This window comes from Rhinoraja longicauda, chromosome 36 (genome assembly GCF_053455715.1).
Source record: "Rhinoraja longicauda isolate Sanriku21f chromosome 36, sRhiLon1.1, whole genome shotgun sequence".
In the NCBI taxonomy this organism is placed as follows: domain Eukaryota; kingdom Metazoa; phylum Chordata; class Chondrichthyes; order Rajiformes; family Arhynchobatidae; genus Rhinoraja; species Rhinoraja longicauda.
In genome coordinates, this window is record NC_135988.1 from 14,000,264 (window position 1) to 14,023,429 (window position 23,166).

The 23,166-nt window shown below is 48.0% G+C and overlaps 1 protein-coding gene across 1 annotated transcript in view; it reads right to left on the reverse strand.

Annotated features, from left to right (window-relative positions):
* LOC144610434 (G protein-coupled receptor kinase 5-like) overlaps positions 1-23,166 on the reverse strand; it is a 118,924-nt gene that overhangs the window by 16,301 nt on the left and 79,457 nt on the right. Inside the window, exons 5-12 of the mRNA XM_078429103.1 lie at positions 20,611-20,711; positions 19,710-19,802; positions 18,509-18,572; positions 17,266-17,406; positions 15,260-15,450; positions 9,501-9,538; positions 4,865-4,954; positions 2,668-2,876 (exon numbers count right to left, since the gene is read on the reverse strand). Coding sequence (XP_078285229.1) covers positions 2,668-2,876; positions 4,865-4,954; positions 9,501-9,538; positions 15,260-15,450; positions 17,266-17,406; positions 18,509-18,572; positions 19,710-19,802; positions 20,611-20,711 — 927 coding nt within the window. The remainder of the gene's footprint in view (positions 1-2,667; positions 2,877-4,864; positions 4,955-9,500; positions 9,539-15,259; positions 15,451-17,265; positions 17,407-18,508; positions 18,573-19,709; positions 19,803-20,610; positions 20,712-23,166) is intronic.

Here is a 23,166-nt window from a genome sequence, read left to right on the forward strand (position 1 = left end):
GTTCGATCCCGACTACAGGTGCTGTCTGTATGGAGTTTGCACGTTCTCACTGTGGGTTTTCTCCGGGTGCTCCGGTTTCCCCCCACGCTTCAAAGACGCACTGGTTTGTAGGACAAGTGGCTTGGTATGATTGTCCCTGGTGTGTGTAGAATAGTGTGCGGGGATCGCTGGTCGGTGCGGACTCGGTGGGCCGAAGGGCCTGTTTCTGCGCTGTTTTTCTAAACTAAACTAAACAATTTGTCCATTTATAGCCTCTTTCCCGCTTAGTTGCAGGAGTGTTCAGGGTACAATGTTGCTGAGCTGGAGGGGCTCAAGATGAAGACATCTGTTGTCTTTACGTTCACTCACAGACATGTGCTGCCTGCAAGCTCCCACATATCGCAACCTATACACCCATCCCGCACAGCCATTATTTAGTTTGTACAAGTTGTACTTAACGTCTGAGTCTGCTGCAAAAGATTATAAAATATAAACGCAGTAATCTGCCAAAGGCTCTGAAACACCGGACAATTTTATTTCAAATACCTACTATCTCAAATTGACATGAAGTGCTACTGGTGTAGGACAACAGTGATATCAGCTCTTCCTCCTCTGAGCACAAACTCATCGTCACACCTCTGATTCAGAGTACTCTGCGTGGAGGCTTCTGAGACAGAGCCCAACCATATCCTGGCCTTTGTGCTGTTGCAGGAGTGTTCACCACCGATTCTCCAGCACCCTACGTAGAAAATAGGTGCAGGAGGAGGCCATTCAGCCCTTCGAGCCAGCACCGCCATTCATTGTGCTTATGGCTGATCGTCCCCAATCAATACCCCGTGCCTGCCTTCTCCCCATACCCCTTGATTCCACTAGCCCCTAGAGCTCTATCCAACTCTCTCTTAAATCCATCCAGTGATTTGGCCTCCACTGCCCTCTGTGGCAGAGAATTCCACCCTTGGTCCAGAGCCTTTCTGGATTATCCGTTTTCACAAGATCACAAGTTATAGGAGTAGAATTAGGCCATTCGGCCCATCGAGTCCACTCCACCATTCAATCATGGCTGATCTCTGCCTCCCAATCCCATTTTCCTGCCTTCTCCCCATAACCCTTGACACCGGTTCCAATCAAGAATATGCCTGTCTCTGCCTTTTGAATATCCACTGACTTGGCCTCCACAGCCCTCTGTGGCAATGTTTTACAGAGTCGCCACCCTCTGACTAAAGACCATAATTTGCCCACTGCGGCCGGGCCACCAGAAGTCATGGGCTCAGAGAGGATTCCGGCCCACAAAGTCGGCCCCGAACATCCGCCACGAGGATGATTCTGCCAGCTCCGGCCGGGCCAGAGTTCCGGAGCCCCGGACACAGGGGCTAATTCAATCGGCCGCGGAAGTCCGGATGAGGTCGAGATCGGCCACCTCACCCGGGCTCGGCGGAGATTTTAGCGGGGACTTCCAGGCGGGATTTCAAGTGTGCTCTCCGGATTAAAAGAGGTGTCAGAACACCGGTTGCAGGAAAATCGGTGGTGGACCTATATTGGCCACACAAAACAGCAGCATGTGGAGAATAGCAGAGAGGAAACCTGCCTTGATCGTACTCAGCCGTGAAATAGAGACATAGAAACATAGAAAATAGGTGCGGAGGAGGCCATTCGGCCCTTCGAGCCAGCACCGTCATTCAATGTGATCATGGCTGATCATCCACAATCAGTAACCCGTGCCTGCCTTCTCCCCATATCCCTTGATTCCACTGGCCCCCAGAGCTCTATCTAACTCTCTCTTAAATTCATCCAGTGATTTGCCCTCTGTGGCACTCAGCAAGTCAGTCAGCATTGACATGGAGCCATGTGGATCACCTTTTGTCATTTCTCCACTTGTTTTTTTTTCCTGTTTTTAATTTCAGAATTCCAACATCTGCAGTATTTTGCTTTTTGGATTTCTGCCCAATTTTGATCCCTAACGTTAGCTTGGGAAAGCCGAAGGCAGGTGCATCACCCAGAAATACGGGTCCCAATTGAGATTTACTAAACCAGCAATAATCTAAGGCAGCATGGAAATAGATCCTCCAGCACACCGAGTCTATGCCGAGCATCATGCTGGAGTAACTCAGCAGGTCAGGCAGCATCTCGGGAGAGAAGGACTGGGTGGCGTTTCGGGTCGAGACCCTTCTTATCATATCATATCATATATATACAGCCGGAAACAGGCCTTTTCGGCCCTCCAAGTCCGTGCCGCCCAGTGATCCCCGTACATCAACACTATCCTACACCCACTAGGGACAATTTTTACATTTACCCAGCCAATTAACCTACATACCTGTACGTCTTTGGAGTGTGGGAGGAAACCGAAGATCTCGGAGAAAACCCACGCAGGTCACGGGGAGAACGTACAAACTCCTGAAACGTCACCCATTCCTTCTCTCCCGAGATGCTGCCTGACCTGCCGAGTTACTCCAGCATTTTGTGAATAAATTGATTTGTACCAGCATCTGCAGTTATTTTCTTATACTACTATGCCGACCATCGATGGACTTGGTGGGCTGAAAGGTTTATTTCCATGCTGCATCTTCCAATTAATGCGAGCAAATAAGTTGAAAGTTTTTACCAAACATTGTCATATTTTTTTTTAAACACAGCAATGTTACACAGTTAGCGTTGTATTTGCAATTAGCATGGGAAGCCACAACTCACCACCCTACAAATGTGTTTGGCATCCTCCGTGAACTTGTCGCTGTATACCTCGTCCTGTTGTTGCACTCGTTTCTCCACCTCCTCCCGCTTCACCCTCTCCTTCCGAGCTCGGAACGGCGAATGCCCGGCGGTCATCTCGTAGACCAGGCACCCCAGACCCCACCAGTCGGGGCTCACCGTGTACGGCTCGTTGTTTATCACCTCGGGAGCTGTAAAGGCGGGAGGGCGGGAAATGTGAACCGCCGGGGCGCGACAGCACCGAAGCCGGCCCTCCCGCCCAACTTGCCCTTGCCCCAACTACCCTCGGCCCACCTGCCCAGCGTTTGACCCACATTCCGCGCAACCTTTCATAAGATCAGAGGTGATAGGAGCAGAATTAGGCCATTCGGCCCATCGAGTCTACTCCGCCATTCAATCATGGCTGATCTGTCTCTCCCTCCTAACCCCATTCGAATGCATTCAAGAGAGAGCTAGATAGAATGCATTCAAGAGAGAGCTAGATAGAATGCATTCAAGAGAGAGCTAGATAGAATGCATTCAAGAGAGAGCTAGATAGAGCTCCTAAGGATAGCGGAGTCAGGGGGTATGGGGAGAAGGCAGGAACGGGGTACTGATTGAGAATGATCAGCCATGATCACATTGAATGGCGGTGCTGGCTCGAAGGGCCGAATGGCCTCCTCCTGCACCTATTGTCTATTGTCTATTCTCCTGCATTCTCCCCATAAACTCTGACACCTGTACCTGTCGAAATGTCTTTTAAATGTTGCTAAGTACCTGCCTCAGGTACCTCAGGCTGTACATTCCTTTCTATGGGCTGATGAGTATATTCCCCACGCTGTATCTTTCAGTCAATTAATCCACCTGCGTTGGGAACGGACAGTCCGCGTTTCGGGTCAGGACCCCTCTTCAGACTCAAAACAGTTTGAATCCCAGTCTCCAAATAATGACTCATATTTCTAAGCTGGAATTGTGGCCACGGTGGAGCTACACGATATTGAGCCCGGCTGAGTCATTCGTTCTAAGGGCATAACTGCTGAATTTAATCTAAATATTTAAATCATCCAGCTCTTGCTGGGAAAGAAAAGTCAACGCTGCTTATAAACAAATCTCTTAAAAACTTCAGCACTGTGTATAAACTCTGCAATGGAACCTATTACATGGAAATGCCACAGAAGGCTGTGGAGGCCACAAGTCAGTGGATATTTTTAAGGCAGAGATAGACAGATTCTCGATTAGTAAGGGTGTCAGGGGTTATGGGGAGAAGGCAGGAGAACAGGGTTGAGAGGGAAAGATAGATCAGCCATGATTGAATGGCGGAGTAGACTCGATGGGCCGAACGGCCTAATTCTGCTCCTATCACTTATGAATGTATGAACTGATGAAATCAGTCATGGGCTATTGATGCCATTCCTCACAATGCCATGGAGGTTTGGTTTACCATTGCGAGTGGTTCCTTGTGTATTTTACAACTTATGAAAGGCACAAATCACTCAGCGGTGCCGGCCGCTGACGACGAAGGCTTTTTACAGAGAGGGGATTTGAGTATAGGAGCAGGGAGGTTCTGCTGCAGTTGTACAGGGCATTGGTGAGACCACACCTGGAGTATTGCGTACAGTTTTGGTCTCCTAATCTGAGGAAAGCATTCTTGCCATAGAGGGAGCACAGAGAAGGTTCACCAGATTGATTCCTGGGATGGCAGGACTTTCATATGAAGAAAGACTGGATAGACTCGGCTTGTGCTCGCTGGAATTTAGAAGATTGAGGGGGGATCTTATAGGAACTTACAAAATTCTTAAGGGGTTGGACAGGCTAGATGCAGGAAGATTGTTCCCGATGTTGGGGAAGTCCAAAACAAGGGGTCGCAGTTTAAGGATAAGGGGAAAGTCTTTTAGGACCAAGATGAGAAAGTTTGTTTTTCACACAGAGAGTGGTGAATCTGTGGAATTCTCTGCCACAGAAGGTAGGTGAGGCCAGTACATTGGCTATATTTAAGAGGGAGTTAGATGTGGCCCTTGTGGCTAAAGGGATCAGGGGGTATGGAGAGAAGGCAGGTACGGGATACTGAGTTGGATGATCAGCCATGATCATATTGAATGGCGGTGCAGGCTCGAAGGGCCGAATGGCCTACTCCTGCACCTATTGTCTATGTTTCTATGTTTCTAAGCACAACTGGAGATTAGAGGACCAGCCCACTCACCCATGTACCCGACAGTGCCCACGCGCCCACGGATTTTCTCCCCTTCCGGTATCATCACTGCCAGTCCCAAATCCGACAAGCGAATGTGACCTGTTGCAAGAGAAAAGAAGGAAAATCTAATGTTACTCCAACACTTGGAGATGCAGCAAGTTTATTAAAGTTCATCAAACGTGTGGGGGGGGGGGGGGGTGGGGTGCACCGAGAACGAAGGGGGGACTCGTCTGTGTGCCCCCCGAGAACAAAGAGGGGCTTGACGAGGGGCCGCCAGGCCTGGTTCACCACTGCGAGCAGATCAAACTGTCCGATTAACTTCTTCTAACTTTGTCGGCACCAGAAACGTGGAGAGTCTTGTGCACTGCCCAGATGCGGTCTGCTGTATAAAATTTACTGGGTTGTGTAAGCAAAACAAAGCATTTCACTGCACCTACAGTAGGTACACGTAAGAATAAAGTATCATTGAATCACATTGGTGCCCTGCTGTAACTTGACTTGGGAGTTATAGAATCGCAAAGCATGGTTACAGGCCCTTCGGCCCACAGAGTTCCTACTGACCATCATGCACCATTTACATGAGGACTCGCTTAAATTCCATTTTATTCTTTCCATATTCCATGCCTCACCTACATTCTAGAGGTTATTTTTAGCAGCCAATTAGCCAACCAAACAACAGGTTTTAGACAATAGACAATAGACAATAGGTGCAGGAGTAGGCCATTCAGCCCTTCGAGCCAGCACCGCCATTCAACGCGATCATGGCTGATCACTCTCAATCAGTACCCCGTTCCTGCCTTCTCCCCATACCCCCTCACTCCGCTATCCTTAAGAGCTCTATCCAGCTCTCTCTTGAAAGCATCCAACAAACTGGCCTCCACTGCCTTCTGAGGCAGAGAATTCCACACCTTCACCACTCTCTGACTGAAAAAGTTCTTCCTCATCTCCGTTCTAAATGGCCTACCCCTTATTCTTAAACTGTGGCCCCTTGTTCTGGACTCCCCCAACATTGGGAACATGTTTCCTGCCTCTAATGTGTCCAATCCCCTAATTATCTTATATGTTTCAATAAGATCCCCCCTCATCCTTCTAAATTCCAGTGTATACAAGCCTAATTGCTCCAGCCTTTCAACATACGACAGTCCCGCCATTCCGGGAATCAACCTAGTGAACCTACGCTGCACGCCCTCAATAGCAAGAATATCCTTCCTCAAATTTGGAGACCAAAACTGCACACAGTACTCCAGGTGCGGTCTCACCAGGGCCCGGTACAACTGTAGAAGGAGCTCTTTGCTCCTATACTCAACTCCTCTTGTTACGAAGGCCAACATTCCATTGGCTTTCTTCACTGCCTGCTGTACCTGCATGCTTCCTTTCAGTAACTGATGCACTAGGACACCCAGATCTCGTTGAACATCCCCTCTTCCTAACTTGACACCATTCAGATAATAATCTGCCTTTCTATTCTTCCTTCCAAAGTGAATAACCTCACACTTATCTACATTAAACTGCATCTGCCATGTATCCGCCCACTCACACAACCTGTCCAAGTCACCCTGCAGCCTTATTGCATCTTCCTCACAATTCACACTACCCCCCAGCTTAGTATCATCTGCAAATTTGCTAATGGTACTTTTAATCCCTTCTCCTGAGCTCGGGTGCTGTCAGTGCGGTGTTTGCATGTTCATCCTGTAACCCCGTGGATTTCTACCACGTGCTCCGGTTTCCTCCCACATCACAAAGACCTGCAGGTTTGTAAGTGAATTGGCTTCGGTAAAAATGTAAATTGTCCCTAGTGTGTAGGTTAGAACTAGTGTTTGGGAGATTCCTGGTCGGCGCAGACTCGGTGGACCGAAGGGCCTGTTTCCACATTGCATCGCTCAAATAAACTGAACTAAATGGAATATCTGGTCTTAGGATCACTGTTTAAGATTAACAGGCTACCCACGTAAGAGTCAAATGAAGACACAGAATGCTGCAATAGCCCAGCGGGTCAGGCAGCATCTCAGGGAGCATGGTTAGGCGACGTTTTAGACAATAGACAATAGACAATAGGTGCAGGAGGAGGCCATTCGGCCCTTCGAGCCAGCACCGCCATTCAATGTGATCATGGCTGATCATTCTCAATCAGAACCCCGTTCCTGCCTTCTCCCCATACCCCCTGACTCCGCTATCCTTAAGAGCTCTACCTAGCTCTCTCTTGAATGCATTCAGAGAATTGGCCTCCACTGCCTTCTGAGGCAGAGAATTCCACAGATTCACAACTCTCTGACTGAAAAAGGATTTCCTCATCTCAGTTCTAAATGGCCCACCCCTTATTCTTAAACTGTGGCCCCTTGTTCTGGACTCCCCCAACATTGGGAACATGTTTCCTGCCTTTAACCTGTCCAACCCCTTAATAATCTTATACGTTTCGATAAGATCTCCTCTCATCCTTCTAAATTCCAGTGTGTACAAGCCTAGTCGCTCCAGTCTTTCAACATATGAAAGTTCCGCCATTCCGGGAATTAACCTTGTAAACCTACGCTGCAGTCTGACCTTGTAAACCTACGCTGCAGTCTGAAGGGTCCCAACCCGAAACGTCACCTACCTAGGTTCTCCTGAGATGTTGCCTGCCTGACCCACTGACCCACTGAGCCACTGACTCTGTCTTCTTTTGTTAACCAGCATCCGCTGTTCCTTGCTTCTACACGTAAGAAGCAAAACTGTTTTCCTTAAATAGTCGAGTGTCTTTGAAACTTTCTTTCTGAAATGGCAGTGTCAGCGTGTCTTTGAAAGAATACTGGGGAGAGGGGGAGCATGGAGTTGAGAACACAGCAGATGAGCCATGATCTTATTAAACGGCAGGGCAGTCTTGAAGGCTGGGTGGCATATTCCTGCATTTAATTCCTATCTTGACATGAGCCTGAGCCAATATTTATCCCATGTTCAACACAATTAAAACATTTTATTTAGTCACAATCTAATTTCTATTTGTGGAAGCTTATTGATGGCAAAACTGCCAACAGATTCGATAAGTTACGGTAACAACACTTCCAAGGGAAGTGCTTGAGTCAGGCGTAATACCAAGTTTAAAAGACATTCGGACAGGTACATGGATTGGAAAGGTTTAGTGGGATATTGGCCAAATGCGGGCAAATAGGGTCAGGTTAGATGGATCATCTTGGCTAGCATGGATGAGCTCGACTGAAAGGCCTGTTTCTGTGCTGCATGACTCTATGCCATCCAAAAAACTTAATTGACTAGAAACATTTTAGCATGAAATGAGACTGTGAAAGGCCTTCCATCTTTACTTGCGTTTCACTGTAACAGCTAGGAGGAGCAATGTATCCAATGCCAGAATTAGTTCTGAAGAAAGGTGGGAGGAATTGTGAGGTAAAAGATTAGACAAGCACTCCATTATCTTAGAGTAATACAGTGTGGAAACAGGCCCTATGGCTCAACTTGCCCACGCCGACCAACATGCCCCAGCTACACGAGTCCCACCGGCCTGCATTTGGCCCCCAACACACTAATGTCCATGTACCCATCTAAATATTTCTTAAACGTTGCGATAGAACCTGCTGAACATTGTGATAGTACCTTCAATCTTACCACATTTAGTCGTGTAAGTCGGTCGACAATTAAACCAGCTGATAGCAGCAGGAGGCCTCAAGATGATGTTTCCATCTTCAACAAAGAAGGATCTCAGGATGGGAGTGCCTCAGCATTCACAACCATCCTCAGTGAGAGGTGTTGAGTGGATGATCAATCTGACTCTCGCCTCAGATTCCCACCCTCGCGAACACCACAATTCCATTCACACCACGCTATATACACTGAGAGCCAATGCTAAATATTTTGTAAGGAATTCATGCAATCAAAGGCCCTGCCACCACTGGACACTGGGGTGCGAGTAACATCCTTAAAACACAAGTATTGTTCACTGTTGCTTTGTTAATAGAATGTTTAGTTTAGTTTAGAGATGCCACGCGGAAACAGGCCCATTGGCCTACCGAGTCCGCACCGACCAGCGATCCCCGCACACGAACACTATCCTACACACACTAGGTACAATTTACAATTTTACCAAAGCCAAATTAACCGACAAACCGGAGCACACGGAGAAAACCCACGTAGTCCCACCTGCTTGCATTTGGCCCACATCCCTCCAAACCTGTCCAATACCATGTAGGTTGTAATATTAGATTCTTACATTTTCTTTTTAGATTTAGAGATACAGCGCGGAAACAGGCCCTTCGGCCCACCGGGTCCGCGCCGCCCAGCGATCCCCGCACATTAACACTATCCTACACCCACTAGGGACAATTTTTACATTTGCCCAGCCAATTACCTGTACGTCTTTGGAGTGTGGGAGGAAACCGAAGATCTCGGAGAAAACCCACGCAGGTCACGGGGAGAACGTACAAACTCCGTACAGACGGCGCCCGTAGTACGGGATCGAACCTGAGTCTCCGGCGCTACGTTCGCTGTAAGGCAGCAACTCTACCGCTGCACCACCGTGCCGCCAATGATCAATGTAAGAGTGGATACTTTGGGCGACGCATTGTGTGGCAATGAGAAGCCAACACGAGCTGTGGTCATTGAGCAGTCACCTAACCAGAGGACCTCACAGCTAGTCCTGGAGACCAGGTGAAACACCTACCATTGTCATCGAGCAAGATGTTCTCTGGCTTCAGATCCCTGCGGAGAGAAATAGGAAAGGGAAACTTGAGATGGAGCCACACAATTCACCTCACCGCGCCGTAGCCTCGATAGTCAAGTTCTGCTCAGCCCCACTTTGGCATAGAAACATTGAAAATAAGTGCAGGACTAGGCCTTTCGGCCGTTCGAGCCAGCACCGCCATTCAATACGATCATGGCTGATCCTCCAAAATCAGTACCCCGTTCATGCTTTCTCCCCATATCCCTAGATTCTGTTATCCCCATGAGCTATTATCTAACTCTCCCTTGAAAACATCCAGTGAATTGGCCTCCACTGCCTTCCGCGGCAGAGAATGCCACAGATTCACAACTCTCTGGATGAATTTTTTTTTACTCATCTCAGTCCTGAACCCCAGGACTGAGATGAGGATTCACCTCGGCCTCAGACATCGAACCCGTTTAATGCCCATCCTCAAGGCTCTCAGTGACGAGCTGGGGAGGCCTGGGGCAACAACAAAAAACAGAACGCTGGAAGACCTCAGCAGGTAAAGCAGCATCTGTCGAGGCGAATAGTGAAAGGCCTGGATAGAGTGGATGTGGAGTGGATGTTTCCACTAGTGGGAGAGCCCATGACGAGAGGTCACAGCCTCAGAATTAAAGGACGTTCTTTTAGGAAGGAAATTAGAAGGAATTTCTTTAGTCAGAGGGTGGTGAATCTGTGGAATTCTTTGCCACAGACGGCTGTGGAGGCCAAGTCAATGGATATTTTTAAAGCAGAGATAGATAGATTCTTGATTAGTGTGGGTGTCAGGGGTTATGAGGAGAAGGCAGGAGAATGGGGTTAGGAGGGAGAGATAGATCAGCCATGATTGAATGGCGGAGTAGACTTGATGGGCCGAATGGCCTGATTCTGCTCCTATCACCTATGAGGCAAAAGACGTATGTCGACCTTTCGGGTCAAGACTCTACACGATGCTTTTCCTGCAGAGGTCTTAGAAACATAGAAAATAGGTGCAGGAGGAGGCCATTCGGCCCTTCGAGCCAGCACTGCTCGAGCTGCAGGTTCTGATTTTTTGCTCCAGATTCCAGCATTTATAATCTCTTTAGTCTGTTGGCATAGTTCGGGGCTTTGCTCGTGTTGGAATGTTTTCTTAAAAGGCATTTAATTAAATCACACTTTTGATCATAGGGGTGCTGCTGGCAGCAGAGTTTTTTTTCCCATTCCAGTTACACTTCTCAAGTACCACTTAAGTGGGACTGTTGAAATACAAATGCACTTCTTATCCTGTTAACTAATTGTTTTTCAGCCTTTATCAGCAAGATCTACTGGCTCCCAGGCCATGCAGCCCTGCTGGCAGGGGCTCCGAGAAACAATTACAATGTTAGACCCTTTAACAATACTTTAAGGATCATTGCTTTGCACGACTGGAATCGATAAGTGGACCAAAATTAGTGGGCTGAAAAGGAATGACCGGTCAGCGATACTCCAAACTTTCCAGCTTGGTCTTTTTTAGCTTAGAGATATATCATGAACAAGCTCTTTCCAAACATACAGCCTAGTTTCTTAGTGTAGAGATCCAGCAAGGAAAAATTGTACTTTGACCCACCGAGTCCAGGCCGACCATTGATCTTCCGTTCACACGAGTTCTATGAGAATGCTGGGATGCTGCTTGCACCACTGAGTTACTTCAGCACTTTGTGAGTGGCTTTTGCAGTTCCTCCTTTCTACACAACGCTGCTTTCCCATCCAATCTCTCCGCACCAGTGGCAGCTTATTACGGCGAATTAACCTACAAACTCGCACGTCATTCGGATGCGGGAGGAAACCGGAGCACCCAGAGGAAGCCCACCTGGTCACAGGGAGAATGTGTGAATCTCACACGGACAGCACCTGAGGTCAAGATCGAATCCGGGTGTCTGGTGCTGTGAGACAGCAGCTCTACCCGCTGCGCCACTGTGCCGCCCGATTTGATGCGCGCTGCATTTTCATTAATGTCTACATCAGCTTGCACTCTCGAGTGAACTTGATCCCGACCCTCCCATTCCCCCCAACATCCAATTTTAAAAAACCCAGCAAAATGACTGTGAAATTCATTGGGACATTTAAGTGTTGCAGAATAACATGGAATCTCAAGCGCTCTGTAATTTTCATCAAATTTTATCTTGTTTAATAATAATGCTGCCCTTCAGTGCATGACACTGCCCTTCCGAGCTTTGTTCTGACATCTGTTGCAAAACTTGGCTTCTCTCTCCAACGTGACAAAGGCAGATAAACTCAAATGAGAGGTCACCTGGTACACAGTGCCCAATGTGGGCCCAGAATGACGTTTCCCCCCTGATATTTGGGAGGCTTTAGCCTATGATAAACCAGGCATGATTTAGTTTTTAGAGACACAGCGTGGAAACAGGCCCTTCGGCCCATCGAGTCCGTGGCGACCACCGATCACCTCGTACACAAACACTGTACGAGGAACAATTTTACAAATTTACGACAAAGCCAATTAAGCTACAATTAACCTGTACGGCTTTGGAGCGTGGGGGAAACCGGCGCACCCGGAGAAAACCCACACGGTCACAGGGAGAACGTACAAACTCCGTCCGGACAAGCAGCCGCAGCCAGGATCGAACCTGGGTCTCTGGCGCTGTAAGGCAACAACTCTACCGCCTCTCCACCTGAGGGGAAAAAATAACCTGCCTGAGGAAGTCAGCGGATCAAGTGGAATCGGTCGGGTTAAAGGCATTGCCGATGTTTCGGTTTGGGAGCCTGCATCGGAATGTCAGAGAACGTTTGTAAGATTTCGGCCTGGTTTTCATTTCAGGAAAGTGAAATCAAGAAAACCAAAATAAGGTTTTGGGAGCATTTTAAATTGAAAACACTATCGGAAGATACCGATAATCAGCTTGGCAGCTTAGGGCGGCGATGTGGCGCAGCGGTAGAGTTGCTGCCTTACAGCGCCAAAGACCCGGGTTCAATCCTGACCTTCCATGCTGCCTGTACGGAGTTTGTACGTTCTCCCCGTGACCGCGTGGGTTTTCATTGTAGGTGTTCCGGTTCTCTCCCACACTCCAAAGAAGTTAAGAGTTAACTTAATTGGCTTCTGTAAAATTGTAAATTGTCCCTCGTGTACAGGAAAGTGCTGGTGTGTGGGATGACCACTGGTCGACTTGGACTCGGTGGGTGGGCTGAGGGGCCTGTTTCCGCGCTCTATCTTTAAAGTCTAAAGGGACAGGTATCATCTTTGGCGAGTAATGTTAATATTTCAGGTTGATGATATTTCACCTATAAACTTGGTCTTGTAAGCAGCATTTCCACTTTTGCCCAAATGTCAAAGGCCATTTTGAGAGAATCCGAGCTTAATGTAACTCAGTAATGAATCACACAAATGTCAATGTGGGTGGCAATCAACCTCACACCCCCTAGAGCTCCATAATCACAATTGCAATGTCCGGACTGATGACATTGGTGACAATATGGTATGTCTTGTTCTATTGTGACCTTGAGATGGTGGAACTGCACTTGGACAAGTCAAGTGGCGTTGTCCACATTCCATTGACAATGGAGCCACTAAATTGCCTGATAATCACAAAGCACCAGACACCAGGCAGGTAGACACAAAACGCTGGAGTAACTCAGCGGGTCAGGCAGCATCTTGGGAGGGAAGGAATGGGTGACGTTTCGGGTCGAAACCCTTCTTCAGTCTGAAGAAAGGTCTCGACCCGAAACGTCACCCATTCCTTCTCTCCCGAGATGCTGCCTGACCCGCTGAGTTACTCCAGCATTTTGTGTCTATCCGAGATTTTAACCAGCATCTGCAGTTTTTTTTCCTACACACCAGGCAGGTACAGTTTAAAAACTTCTTTAAAGGAATGAAGGGCTAATTAGCCAGAGCGCTTTTTTTGACCAACAGACCATCAAGTTTTGAAGTTGGTGATCACAGGAAGCCATTAAAGAAACCGTTGTGGGAGGGGACGGGTTTCTTAGTTATTATTGGCTATGAACCATCTTGTTCAGTCAAACAGGGAGAAGATTAGGACCTGTTTTATGAGTCACAATCATTTAGCCTTTTATTAGAGTAAGAAAATAACTGCAGATGCTGGTACAAATCGAAGGTACAAATAGCCCATTATTACATCAATTGTGTTCCTTTCAAGCCATCAGATTAAAGCCAGACTACAATTAGCCATATTTTCTTCACTTAGTTTCGCAGGGAAATGAGCCAAGTATCTTATCTGATGCTCAGCAGAGGAAAATGGTGATTTAAATTTCCTCTTGTTTAATGTTCCATTGGAAAATCAGGCCAATGATCATAAAATAGCACTCAACTTGGCTCAAAGCAATTTGCTCCAGTTAATCGTCAACTTCTGTTGGAAGCATTGAACTCTAAACCTCCTGACTAGATACCCGGCCGCCATTTTTATTTGTTAACAAGCACGAGTTAGGGCGGCACGGTGGCGCAGCGGTAGAGTTGCTGCCTTACAGCGCCGGAGACCCGGGTTCAATCCCGACTATGGGTGCTATCTGTACGGAGTTTGTACGTTCTCCCCGGTTTTCTCCGAGATCTTCGATTTCCTCCCACACTCCAAAAGACGTACAGGTATGTAGGTTAATTGGCTGGGTAAATGTGAAAATTGTCCCTAGTCTGTGTAGGAGAGTGTTAATGCGCGTGGATCGATGGTCGGCACGGGCCCTGTGGGCCGAAGGGCCTGTTTCCGCGCTGTATCTCTAAACTAAACGAGTGATTATGAATAAGTTGCAAGACAGATGAGGAACATTTGTGCTATCCGTCGAGGCAATAGTTTGAATCTCATCGCCCAACTTGTCCCTGTAAACTCTGAACCCCTATCCAAACAGAGGCAGTGAAAGATCTCAATGTTGATAGCAAACAAATCACTTTCTACATTAACTCGTGCCTCAAAGATCAGAGTGATCCAAAGGCAACGATTCAGAGCGAGCTTGCAAATGGCCCACATGTGGAGGCTGTAAGTGGTTTACAAAAGAAAACAGTTCAGCTTAGTTTCCTGTCACGTGTACTGAGGTACAGTGAAAAGCTTTTTTTGTTGTTTCGTGCTATCCGTAAGTGGAAAGACTGCACGACTGAAATCAAGGTACCGTGTTAGATACAGGATAAAGGAAATATGATAAAGTCCATTATTGGGTCTTCTCTACATCATTGCCTTGCTCTTTCTAACCCACTAATTATCAGCTGGAGAGAACAAAACAATGATGAGGAAGAGACTAACATAGGAACAGATATTAAAACACGTTCTTAGGACTAATAGTTTATTGTTATAAGGCCATAAGTGATAGGAGCAGAACCAGGCTATTCATCCCATCAAGTCTACTCCGCCATGCAATCATGGCTGATCCATCTCTCTCTCCTAACCCCATTCTCCTGCCATCTCCCCATAACCCCGTACTAATCAAGAATCTATCTATCTCTGCTATAAACATATCCATTGACTTGGCCTCCACAGCCTTCTGTGGCAAAAAAAATCCACAGATTCACCACCCTCTGGTTAAAGAAATTCCTCCTCTTCTCCTTCCTAAAGGAACGTCCTTTAATTCTGAGGCTGTGCCCTCTGGTCCTAGTCTAGTGGAACATCCTCTTCACATCCACTCACTCCAGGCCTTTCATTACTCGTTCTTAATGTTAAAGTTCTTGAACCCTGTGGCTGTTCAGGGAGCGTGATCGGTTAAATTCACCAGTGCCCATGGTTTGTGGTTTTGGAATTTGCTCAAGGATTTGGAGGCACACTTACCGATACGCAATACCTTCCCGGTGGAGATGATCCAGACCGCAGCAGATTTCAGCAGTGTAAAATATAACCCGCTCCTCTTCAAAGCCCGGGTCACCCATGCTGTAGATGTGGAACTTCAAGTCCCCTCCGTTCATCATGGTCAGAACTAAACACAGTGCATCTTTAGTTTCGTAGGCATAAGCTAGGCTGACCTGGGGATCAAAGCGCAGAGTCAAGTCAAGTCAAGTCAATTTTATTTGTACAGCACATTTAAAAACAACCCAAGTTGACCAAAGTGCTGTACATCAGTTCAGGTACTAAGAACGAACATACAATGGCACACAAACATAACAGCACATACATAAACAGTTCACAGCGCCCCCTCAGACGGCCTCAAAGGCTGGGGAGTAGAAATAGGTTTTGAGCCTGGACTTAAAGGAGTCGATGGAGGGGGCAGTTCTGATGGGGAGAGGGATGCTGTTCCACAGTCTAGGAGCTGCAACTGCAAAAGCGCGGTCACCCCTGAGCTTAAGCCTAGACCGCGGGATAGTCAGTAGCCCCAAGTCGGCTGACCTGAGGGACCTGGAGATAGAGTGATGGGTTAGGAGATTTTTGATATGGGGGGGGGGGGGGGGGGGGGGAGCCTGTTTAGGGCTTTGTTTGTGAATAGGAGGAGCTTGAAGTTGATTCTGTACTGTAGTTGAAACCCTATGAGTTGTTGGGAACAAGACAAGAATGGTTGTTTGGTGACACAACAATCTGCAGATGCAGGGATCTTGAGCCAAACACAAAGTGCCCGAGGAACTCAGCGGCTCAGGTGGCATCCGTGGAAGGAATGGACAGACGCCATTTTGGGTCGGGACCCTCCTTCAGACTGGTGGAGTAGGGGGAAAAAGCTGGAAGAATGTTTCAAGGTTAGGACAGAGAGAGGCAAGTGATAGGTGGACACAGACGAGGGGAGAATTGACGGCAAATGGCTGAAGTAAGTGACAAAGACTGTGAGTTTAGTGTGTTCAAACCTGTATCCAATCATTCAAAAAGGACCATGCAATGCAATCAAACCGTTCCTCCCTTGTGAATTAGTTTAGAGATACATCATGGAAACTGGCTCTCAGCCCACCAAGTCCAAGCCAACCACCAATCACCCATATATTAGTTCTATGTTTAATTTAGTTTAGAGATACAGCAATGGAAACAGACCCTTTGGCACACACACCGACCGGCAATCACCCGTACAGTAGTTCTATGTTTAGTTTAGAGATACAGCGCAGAAACAGGCCCTTCGGCCCACCGGGTCCGCGCCGACCAGCAATCCCCGCACACTAACACTATCCTACACACACTCGGGACAGTTTTTACATTTACCAAGCCAATTAACCTACAAACCTGTACGTCTTTGGAGTGTGGGAGGAAACCGAAGATCTCGGAGAAAAACCCACGCAGATCACGGGGAGAACGTACAAACTCCGTACAGACGGCACCCGTAGTCAGGATCGAACCCGGGTCTCCGGCGCTGCATTCGGTGTAAGGCAGCAACTCTACCGCTGCGCCACCGTTTAGAGATACAGCATGGAAACAAGCCCTTCGGCATATACACCATCTAGCAATCGCCCGCACACTAGTTCTATCCTAAACTCTAGGGGCAATTGACAGAAGCCAATTAACCTACAGATCTGCCCATCTTTGGGATGTGGGAGGAAACCAGAGCACCCGGAGGAAAACCCATTTGGTCACAGTGAGAACAGCCAAGCTCCACACAGACAGCACTCAAGGTCAGGATCGAACCCCAGGTCCTCTGGCGCTGTGATGAAGCAGCTCGACCAACTGTGCCACCCAACGGCAGAAACCACCATGATCCTGGAATAGCTGAGACAACCTGTGGCGAACAGTGGCTGAGACAACCTGTGGCGAACTCACGATAAATGCAGTTCAAGCAGAGTAGCATCGCCACTTCAGTTCCTCTAAGTAACTTCAGGAGTTTTTAATTCTCTGAATTATTTATTGATCAATGAGCAGTGGATACTTACTACAAATCTGCTATTTACTTTTTCCAATATTTGCTTTTCATTTAGAGCCATTGTCTCTCCTTTCCGTTTTTTGATTCTCTTCTTCTCCAGCTTCTTGCACGCGTACATTTTTCCAGTTGCTCTCACTTGACACGCACAGACCTGAAAGAGCACGGAGGCAAATTGAACCGATCATAAACATTTCACGTGATGAAAGGGAGACATTACGAAGACAGGGTGCTCATAAATGGGGGCTCGATTTCACCTCTCACCAGAGGATGGCTGTGGACAAAACTCAGTTTAAAGAGTGGGGCCTACATATGATTCAAAGTGTGTAGGTTTTGGCTGCATTTTCACGCACGGTTTGCATAGGCTGATCTGTGATACAAAGCAGTCACAGGTCCTTGGGCCCACCAAGTCCATGCCAACCAGCGGTCCCCGCACACTATCACTATCCTATGCGCACCAGGGACAATTTATAATTATACCAAGCCAATTAACCTACGAACCTTTGGAGCGTGGGAGGAAATTGGAGCTTCCCAGAGAAAACCCACGCAAGTCACACGGAGAACGTACAAACTTTGTACCGACAGCGCCCGTAGTCAGTATCGAACCTGGGTCTCTGGTGCTGTAAGGCAGCAACTCTACCACTGCGCCACCTTGCGGATTTTCTGCCGACCCCATCAGCTGAAGCATCATGGATTTGATAGGGACTGTGTATTCCCTAGCTCCTGACGTTTGGTGTCACAGGGCGTGAGAATTAATTTCAGTCCTCCATGGCAGCCAGAAAATTTAGTGTTCTTCTCGAGAGTAAATTTGCTATCCTTAGCTAATCTGCCCTACACACAACTCCAAACCAGCAGCAATGTGGCTGATTATTAAGTGCCTTCCAACACAATCATGGGGTCTCGTCCATTTACGCGGAAGTTGGGGTGGGAAGGAACCGCAGATGCTGGTTTATACCGAAGATAGACACAAAGTGCTGGAGTAACTCAGCGGGTCGGGCAGCATCTACTGAAGATAGACACAAAGTGCTGGTCTAACTGCCTGGCCCGCTAAGTTACTCCAGCACTTTGTGTCTATCTAGAGGGAGGTTAGGAATGGGCAGTAAATGTTGACCTTGGTAACAATGACCCCTATCCCACCAATGAATAACAAAGAACAACTTGCATTGCATCACCTGCCTTCGTCATCTATCAAGTTTTTGTGGTAGATGTTACGTTATTCACAATCCACAGCCTCACTGGGTGACAATGACACTCACCTCTCCAAAGCCTCCTTTTCCCAGAACCCTGTATTGTCTGAACGTGTCTTTGGTGATGGCTTGTCTGAAGAACAAAAAGTAAGAACCGACATTGTTGCTACTTCGACACAGGTTTGACTTTCCCTTTGACTACATCCCGAGTGAAGATGAGCTGTGGACAACTACCATGTGGTAGTGTCCTCAATGTCACAAAGAATGAAAATCCCAGTGAAACTCTGTCCAACACTTCACCCATAGTGGTTCTGGCTTACTTTTCGATTTTAACCGCTGAATTCACATTACACATGATGGCCTCGTGAGGATTTTTTCGGATTCACAATAACACCAATACCATCTTTAGTTTACTTTAGGGTAGATACAAAATGGTGGAGTAACTCAGCGGGACAGGCAGCATCTCTGGAGAGAAGGAATGGGTGACGTTTCGGGTCGAGACCCTTCTTCGGAGTCGTTGAATTTAGAGATACAGCGCGGAAACAGGCCCTTCGGCTCACTGGGTCCATGCCGACCAGCGATCCCCGCACATTAACACGATCTTGAACACAATAGGGACCATTTTTTAAAGATTTACCAAGCCGATTTACCTACAAGCCTATACGTCTTTGGAATGTGAGAGGAAACCGAAGATTTCGGAGAAAACCCACGCAGGTCACGGGGAGAACGTACAAACTCCGTACAGGCAACGCCTGTAGTCGGGATCGAACCCGGGTCTCCGGCGCTGCAAACACTGTAAGGCAGCAACACTACCACTGCGACACCGTGCCACCGTTCTCACGAACAATATAATAAAATGTAACCATCTCGAATTAAAGACGACTGGAACCTTGTCAATTGTACCAAAATATTGTGCCACAAGACTTATTACCGTCCATTGGCAAGCAAAGGCCCTGGTCTGAGCCCCAGTCCCAGTGGGGAAGAAAGATGCCAGTAACTCAAGGTATGTAGGAAAATAACTGCAGATGCTGGTACAAATCGAAGGTATCACAAAATGCTGGAGTAACTCAGCAGGTCGGACAGCATCTCTGGAGAGAAGGAATGGGTGACGTTTCGGGTCGAGACCCTTCTTCAGACTGATCAGTCTAAAGAAGAGTCTCGACCCGAAACGTCACCCATTCCTTCTCTCCAGAGGTGCTGTCTGACCTGCTGAGTTACTCCAGCATTTTGTGATACCTTCGAGTAACCCAAGGTAAATCACCACACTTACCTCTCCAACAATTTCCACTGCAGAAACCGATCAAAGTACATACTTTCTTGGTAATCCACAAATGGCTCTCCACTGAGGTATTGATGAGGACCCCTGTTCCAAACCAAACAAGTTAACATTTAGTTCACTCAAAGGTCAGGGTTTAACAAATAGCTTGAGAGAAAATGAAAGGTCGGTGTTCCTTCCCAATCCGTGCACACCAATAACCTTCCACCGAAGACGCCGACTGTCTCCAATTGTCAATTGAGAATCTATATACTAAAACTGTGAACTTGGTAGAGAGGGGAGGGGGAGGGGTAGAGAGGGGAGGGGTAGAGAGGGGAGGGGTAGAGAGGGGAGGGGTAGAGAGGGGAGGGGTAGAGAGGGGAGGGGTAGAGAGGGGAGGGGTAGAGAGGGGAGGGGTAGAGAGGGGAGGGGTAGAGAGGGGAGGGGTAGGGAGGGGAGGGGTAGGGAGGGGAGGGGTAGAGAGGGGAGGGTAGAGAGGGGAGGGGTAGAGAGGGGAGGGGTAGAGAGGGGAGGGGTAGAGAGGGGAGGGGTAGAGAGGGGAGGGGTAGAGAGGGGAGGGGTAGAGAGGGGAGGGGTAGAGAGGGGAGGGGTAGAGAGGGGAGGGGTAGAGAGGAGAGGGGGAGAGGGGAGGTAGAGAGGGGAGGGGGAGGGGGGGTAGAGAGGGGAGGGGGAGGGGGGGTAGAGAGGGGAGGAGAGGGTGCCGCACCAATGCAGGAGAGGTTTGGGCCCAACGGGTCCACTTGGTCTAGTAAACACTAAACATGCAAAGGATCAGGAGAACATTGATTTATGGCACACAAACACATCCAGGAGCTCCATTACACTTTATCACCTTTCCATGAGCCCCCCCTCCCCTCCCTCATTGATAAGAATACAAGCTGTATCCAATACTTACTTTAAGCATTCACTGAAGATCTCTTTGCATGGGCCCTTTTCAATGCTTTCGATGCACTGAATGATTTGGGACTTGCTAATCTCTGACATGTATTCCGGAGACTGGGAGGAGTGAAACACAAAAAACTGGTTTGAGAGCAGAATCAGCTGAAAATACACAAGCCAAAATATGGCAACATATTTTAAGAGAGTCAGACCAAGTAAAATTCCCCAGCGTTATTCCGCTCCAGAAACCCCAGCCACAGGCATTAGCAGTGAGTAGGGTTGCCAACTGTCCAGTGTTAGCTGGGACATCCCGTATTTTGGGCTAAATTAGTTTGTCCTGCCCCCCTTGTCCCGTATTAGTAGGGTTGCCAACTTCCTCGCTCCCAAATAAGGGACAAAGGGTGATGTCACCGCCCCGCGCCCCACGTGATCTCGCCCAGCCAGCGGCCACGTGCTCCCGCTCCACCAATGGCTGCCGCCATTGGTGGAGCGGGAGCACGAGGCCGCTGGCTGAGCGAGGACACGTGGGGCGCGGGGCGGTGACGTGACCTTGTCCCGTATTTGGGAGTGAGGAAGTTGGCAGCCCTAGCCGTGAGCAATGGTGGTTTGGATTTTGGGGGGGGGGGGGGGGGGTGGAATTTTTCGCTTGCTGCATTTCGAGCAGAGGTGAGCAGCCGAGAAACAGGAGGGGAAGGGACTCGGCAACACATTAAAAGATTGTGCAGTTTAAGTTTTACTTTCCGAAGAGACTAATGCTTCCACAACACGACACATGACCTTAGGACATACCAAAGTCCTTGAAGTCAGTCCTTTTTAAATAACTTCCCCCACAATGAGCAAATGAACAGTAAGTTCCCAGAAGATAAATATCTGGATGTTTGAATGTTGATTTTGGAATGAATCGACCACGATAAAGAAAGATCATCCGTGTTCTTCAGGAAATGCAGTGAGATATTTTACATCCATCTACCAGCGCAGACAGATTGGCAGAGGGCGGCACGGTGGCGCAGCGGTAGAGTTGCTGCCTTACAAACACTTTCACAGTGCCAGGTTCGATCCCGACTGCGGGTGCTGTCCGTACAGAGTTTGTACGTTCTCCCCGTGACCCGCGTGGGTTTTCTCCGAGATCTTCGGTTTCCTCTCGCACTTCAAAGACATATAGGTTTGTAGGTTAATTGGCTTTCTATAAATGTAAATGGTCCCTGGTGTGTGTAGGAGAGTGTAAGTCTGCGGGGGATTGCTGGTCGGCACGGACTCGGTGGGCCGAAGGGCCTGTTTCTACACTGTATCTGTAAAACTAAAATCTAAAATAGGGCCGTGGCTCATCTCATGTCACAAAGCATCCAGTACCACCAGACAAACTTGCTTATAGGCGGAGGGAGGATAGATAGCAAGGATAGATAGATAGCTCCTCTGTCCCTCCCTTCCCCTCCTCCTTCCCAGATCTCCCTCTATCTTCCTGTCTCCACCTATATCCTTCCTTTGTCCCACCCCCGACATCAGTCTGAAGAAGGGTCTCGACCCGAAACGTCACCCATTCCTTCTCTCCCGAGATGCTGCCTGACCTGCTGAGTTACTCCAGCATTTTGTGAATAAATAGATAGCAAGGAACTGTTCAACAACTCGTCCATGCCGACTAGAAGCCCCGTCCAACCAGGTTCTCTTTCGTCCATCTCACTCTAAAGCTTTCCTATCCATGTTCCTGTCTCACACAAGTGTTGCGCTCAAAGACCAATGTTCTCCTTTGCATTTTCAGCGTTAATACTCAATTGACTTGTCGTTTATTTCATATTTTGCCGCACTCTGCAGATTCTGTGTTCGTTCTTCCAACGGGCAGAACTAGTTTCATCTTTCACCAACTTTTGACAATTGTTCTTTCAAATCACTCATGTGCTTTTGATGTTTTTCTAAAATGCTGTTTTTTGCACTTGCCTCAACCACTTCCACTGGCATTTGGTTTCACCGCACCGACCGCCCTGTGTGGAAAAACTTGCCCCTCGGGGTCCTATGACATTCTTTCCCACTCGCTGTAAACCTCTGCCCTCTACATGATTACCCAACCCTGGGAAAAAAGATACTGTGCGTTCACCTTATCAATTCCTCTCAAGATTATGTACACCTCTATAAGATCACTCCCCAACTGATGGCGCATCAAGAAATAAAGTCATAACCTGTCCAACTTTCTCCTATAGCTCGGGCCCTCGAGCTGAGGCAAAATTCACAGAAATCCTCTTTGTGTTCTTTCCAGAAGAGATGGTGGAATCACATCCAGTTATTACTTTTGAGAGGCTTTTGGAGTATTGGCAGAGTATTGGAAATATATGGCCCTGATGAGGCAACTGGAGATCGTGTAGGTTGGCAAAAGGGTCAGCATGGACTCGGTGGGCTGAAGGGCCTTTGTCTGTGTGGCAGAAGCAGTTTGGTGTGGATTTAATCACCAGTCCTTTCGTAGGCACAGAACAATAAACTGGTTTGAGGAGCCATCAAAGTAGTTCCCCCATCATTAGCAACTTGTTAAGGCCAAGGAGAAATAATCAATTGTTTCCACACCTTATATACGGCAGTCCCTCTA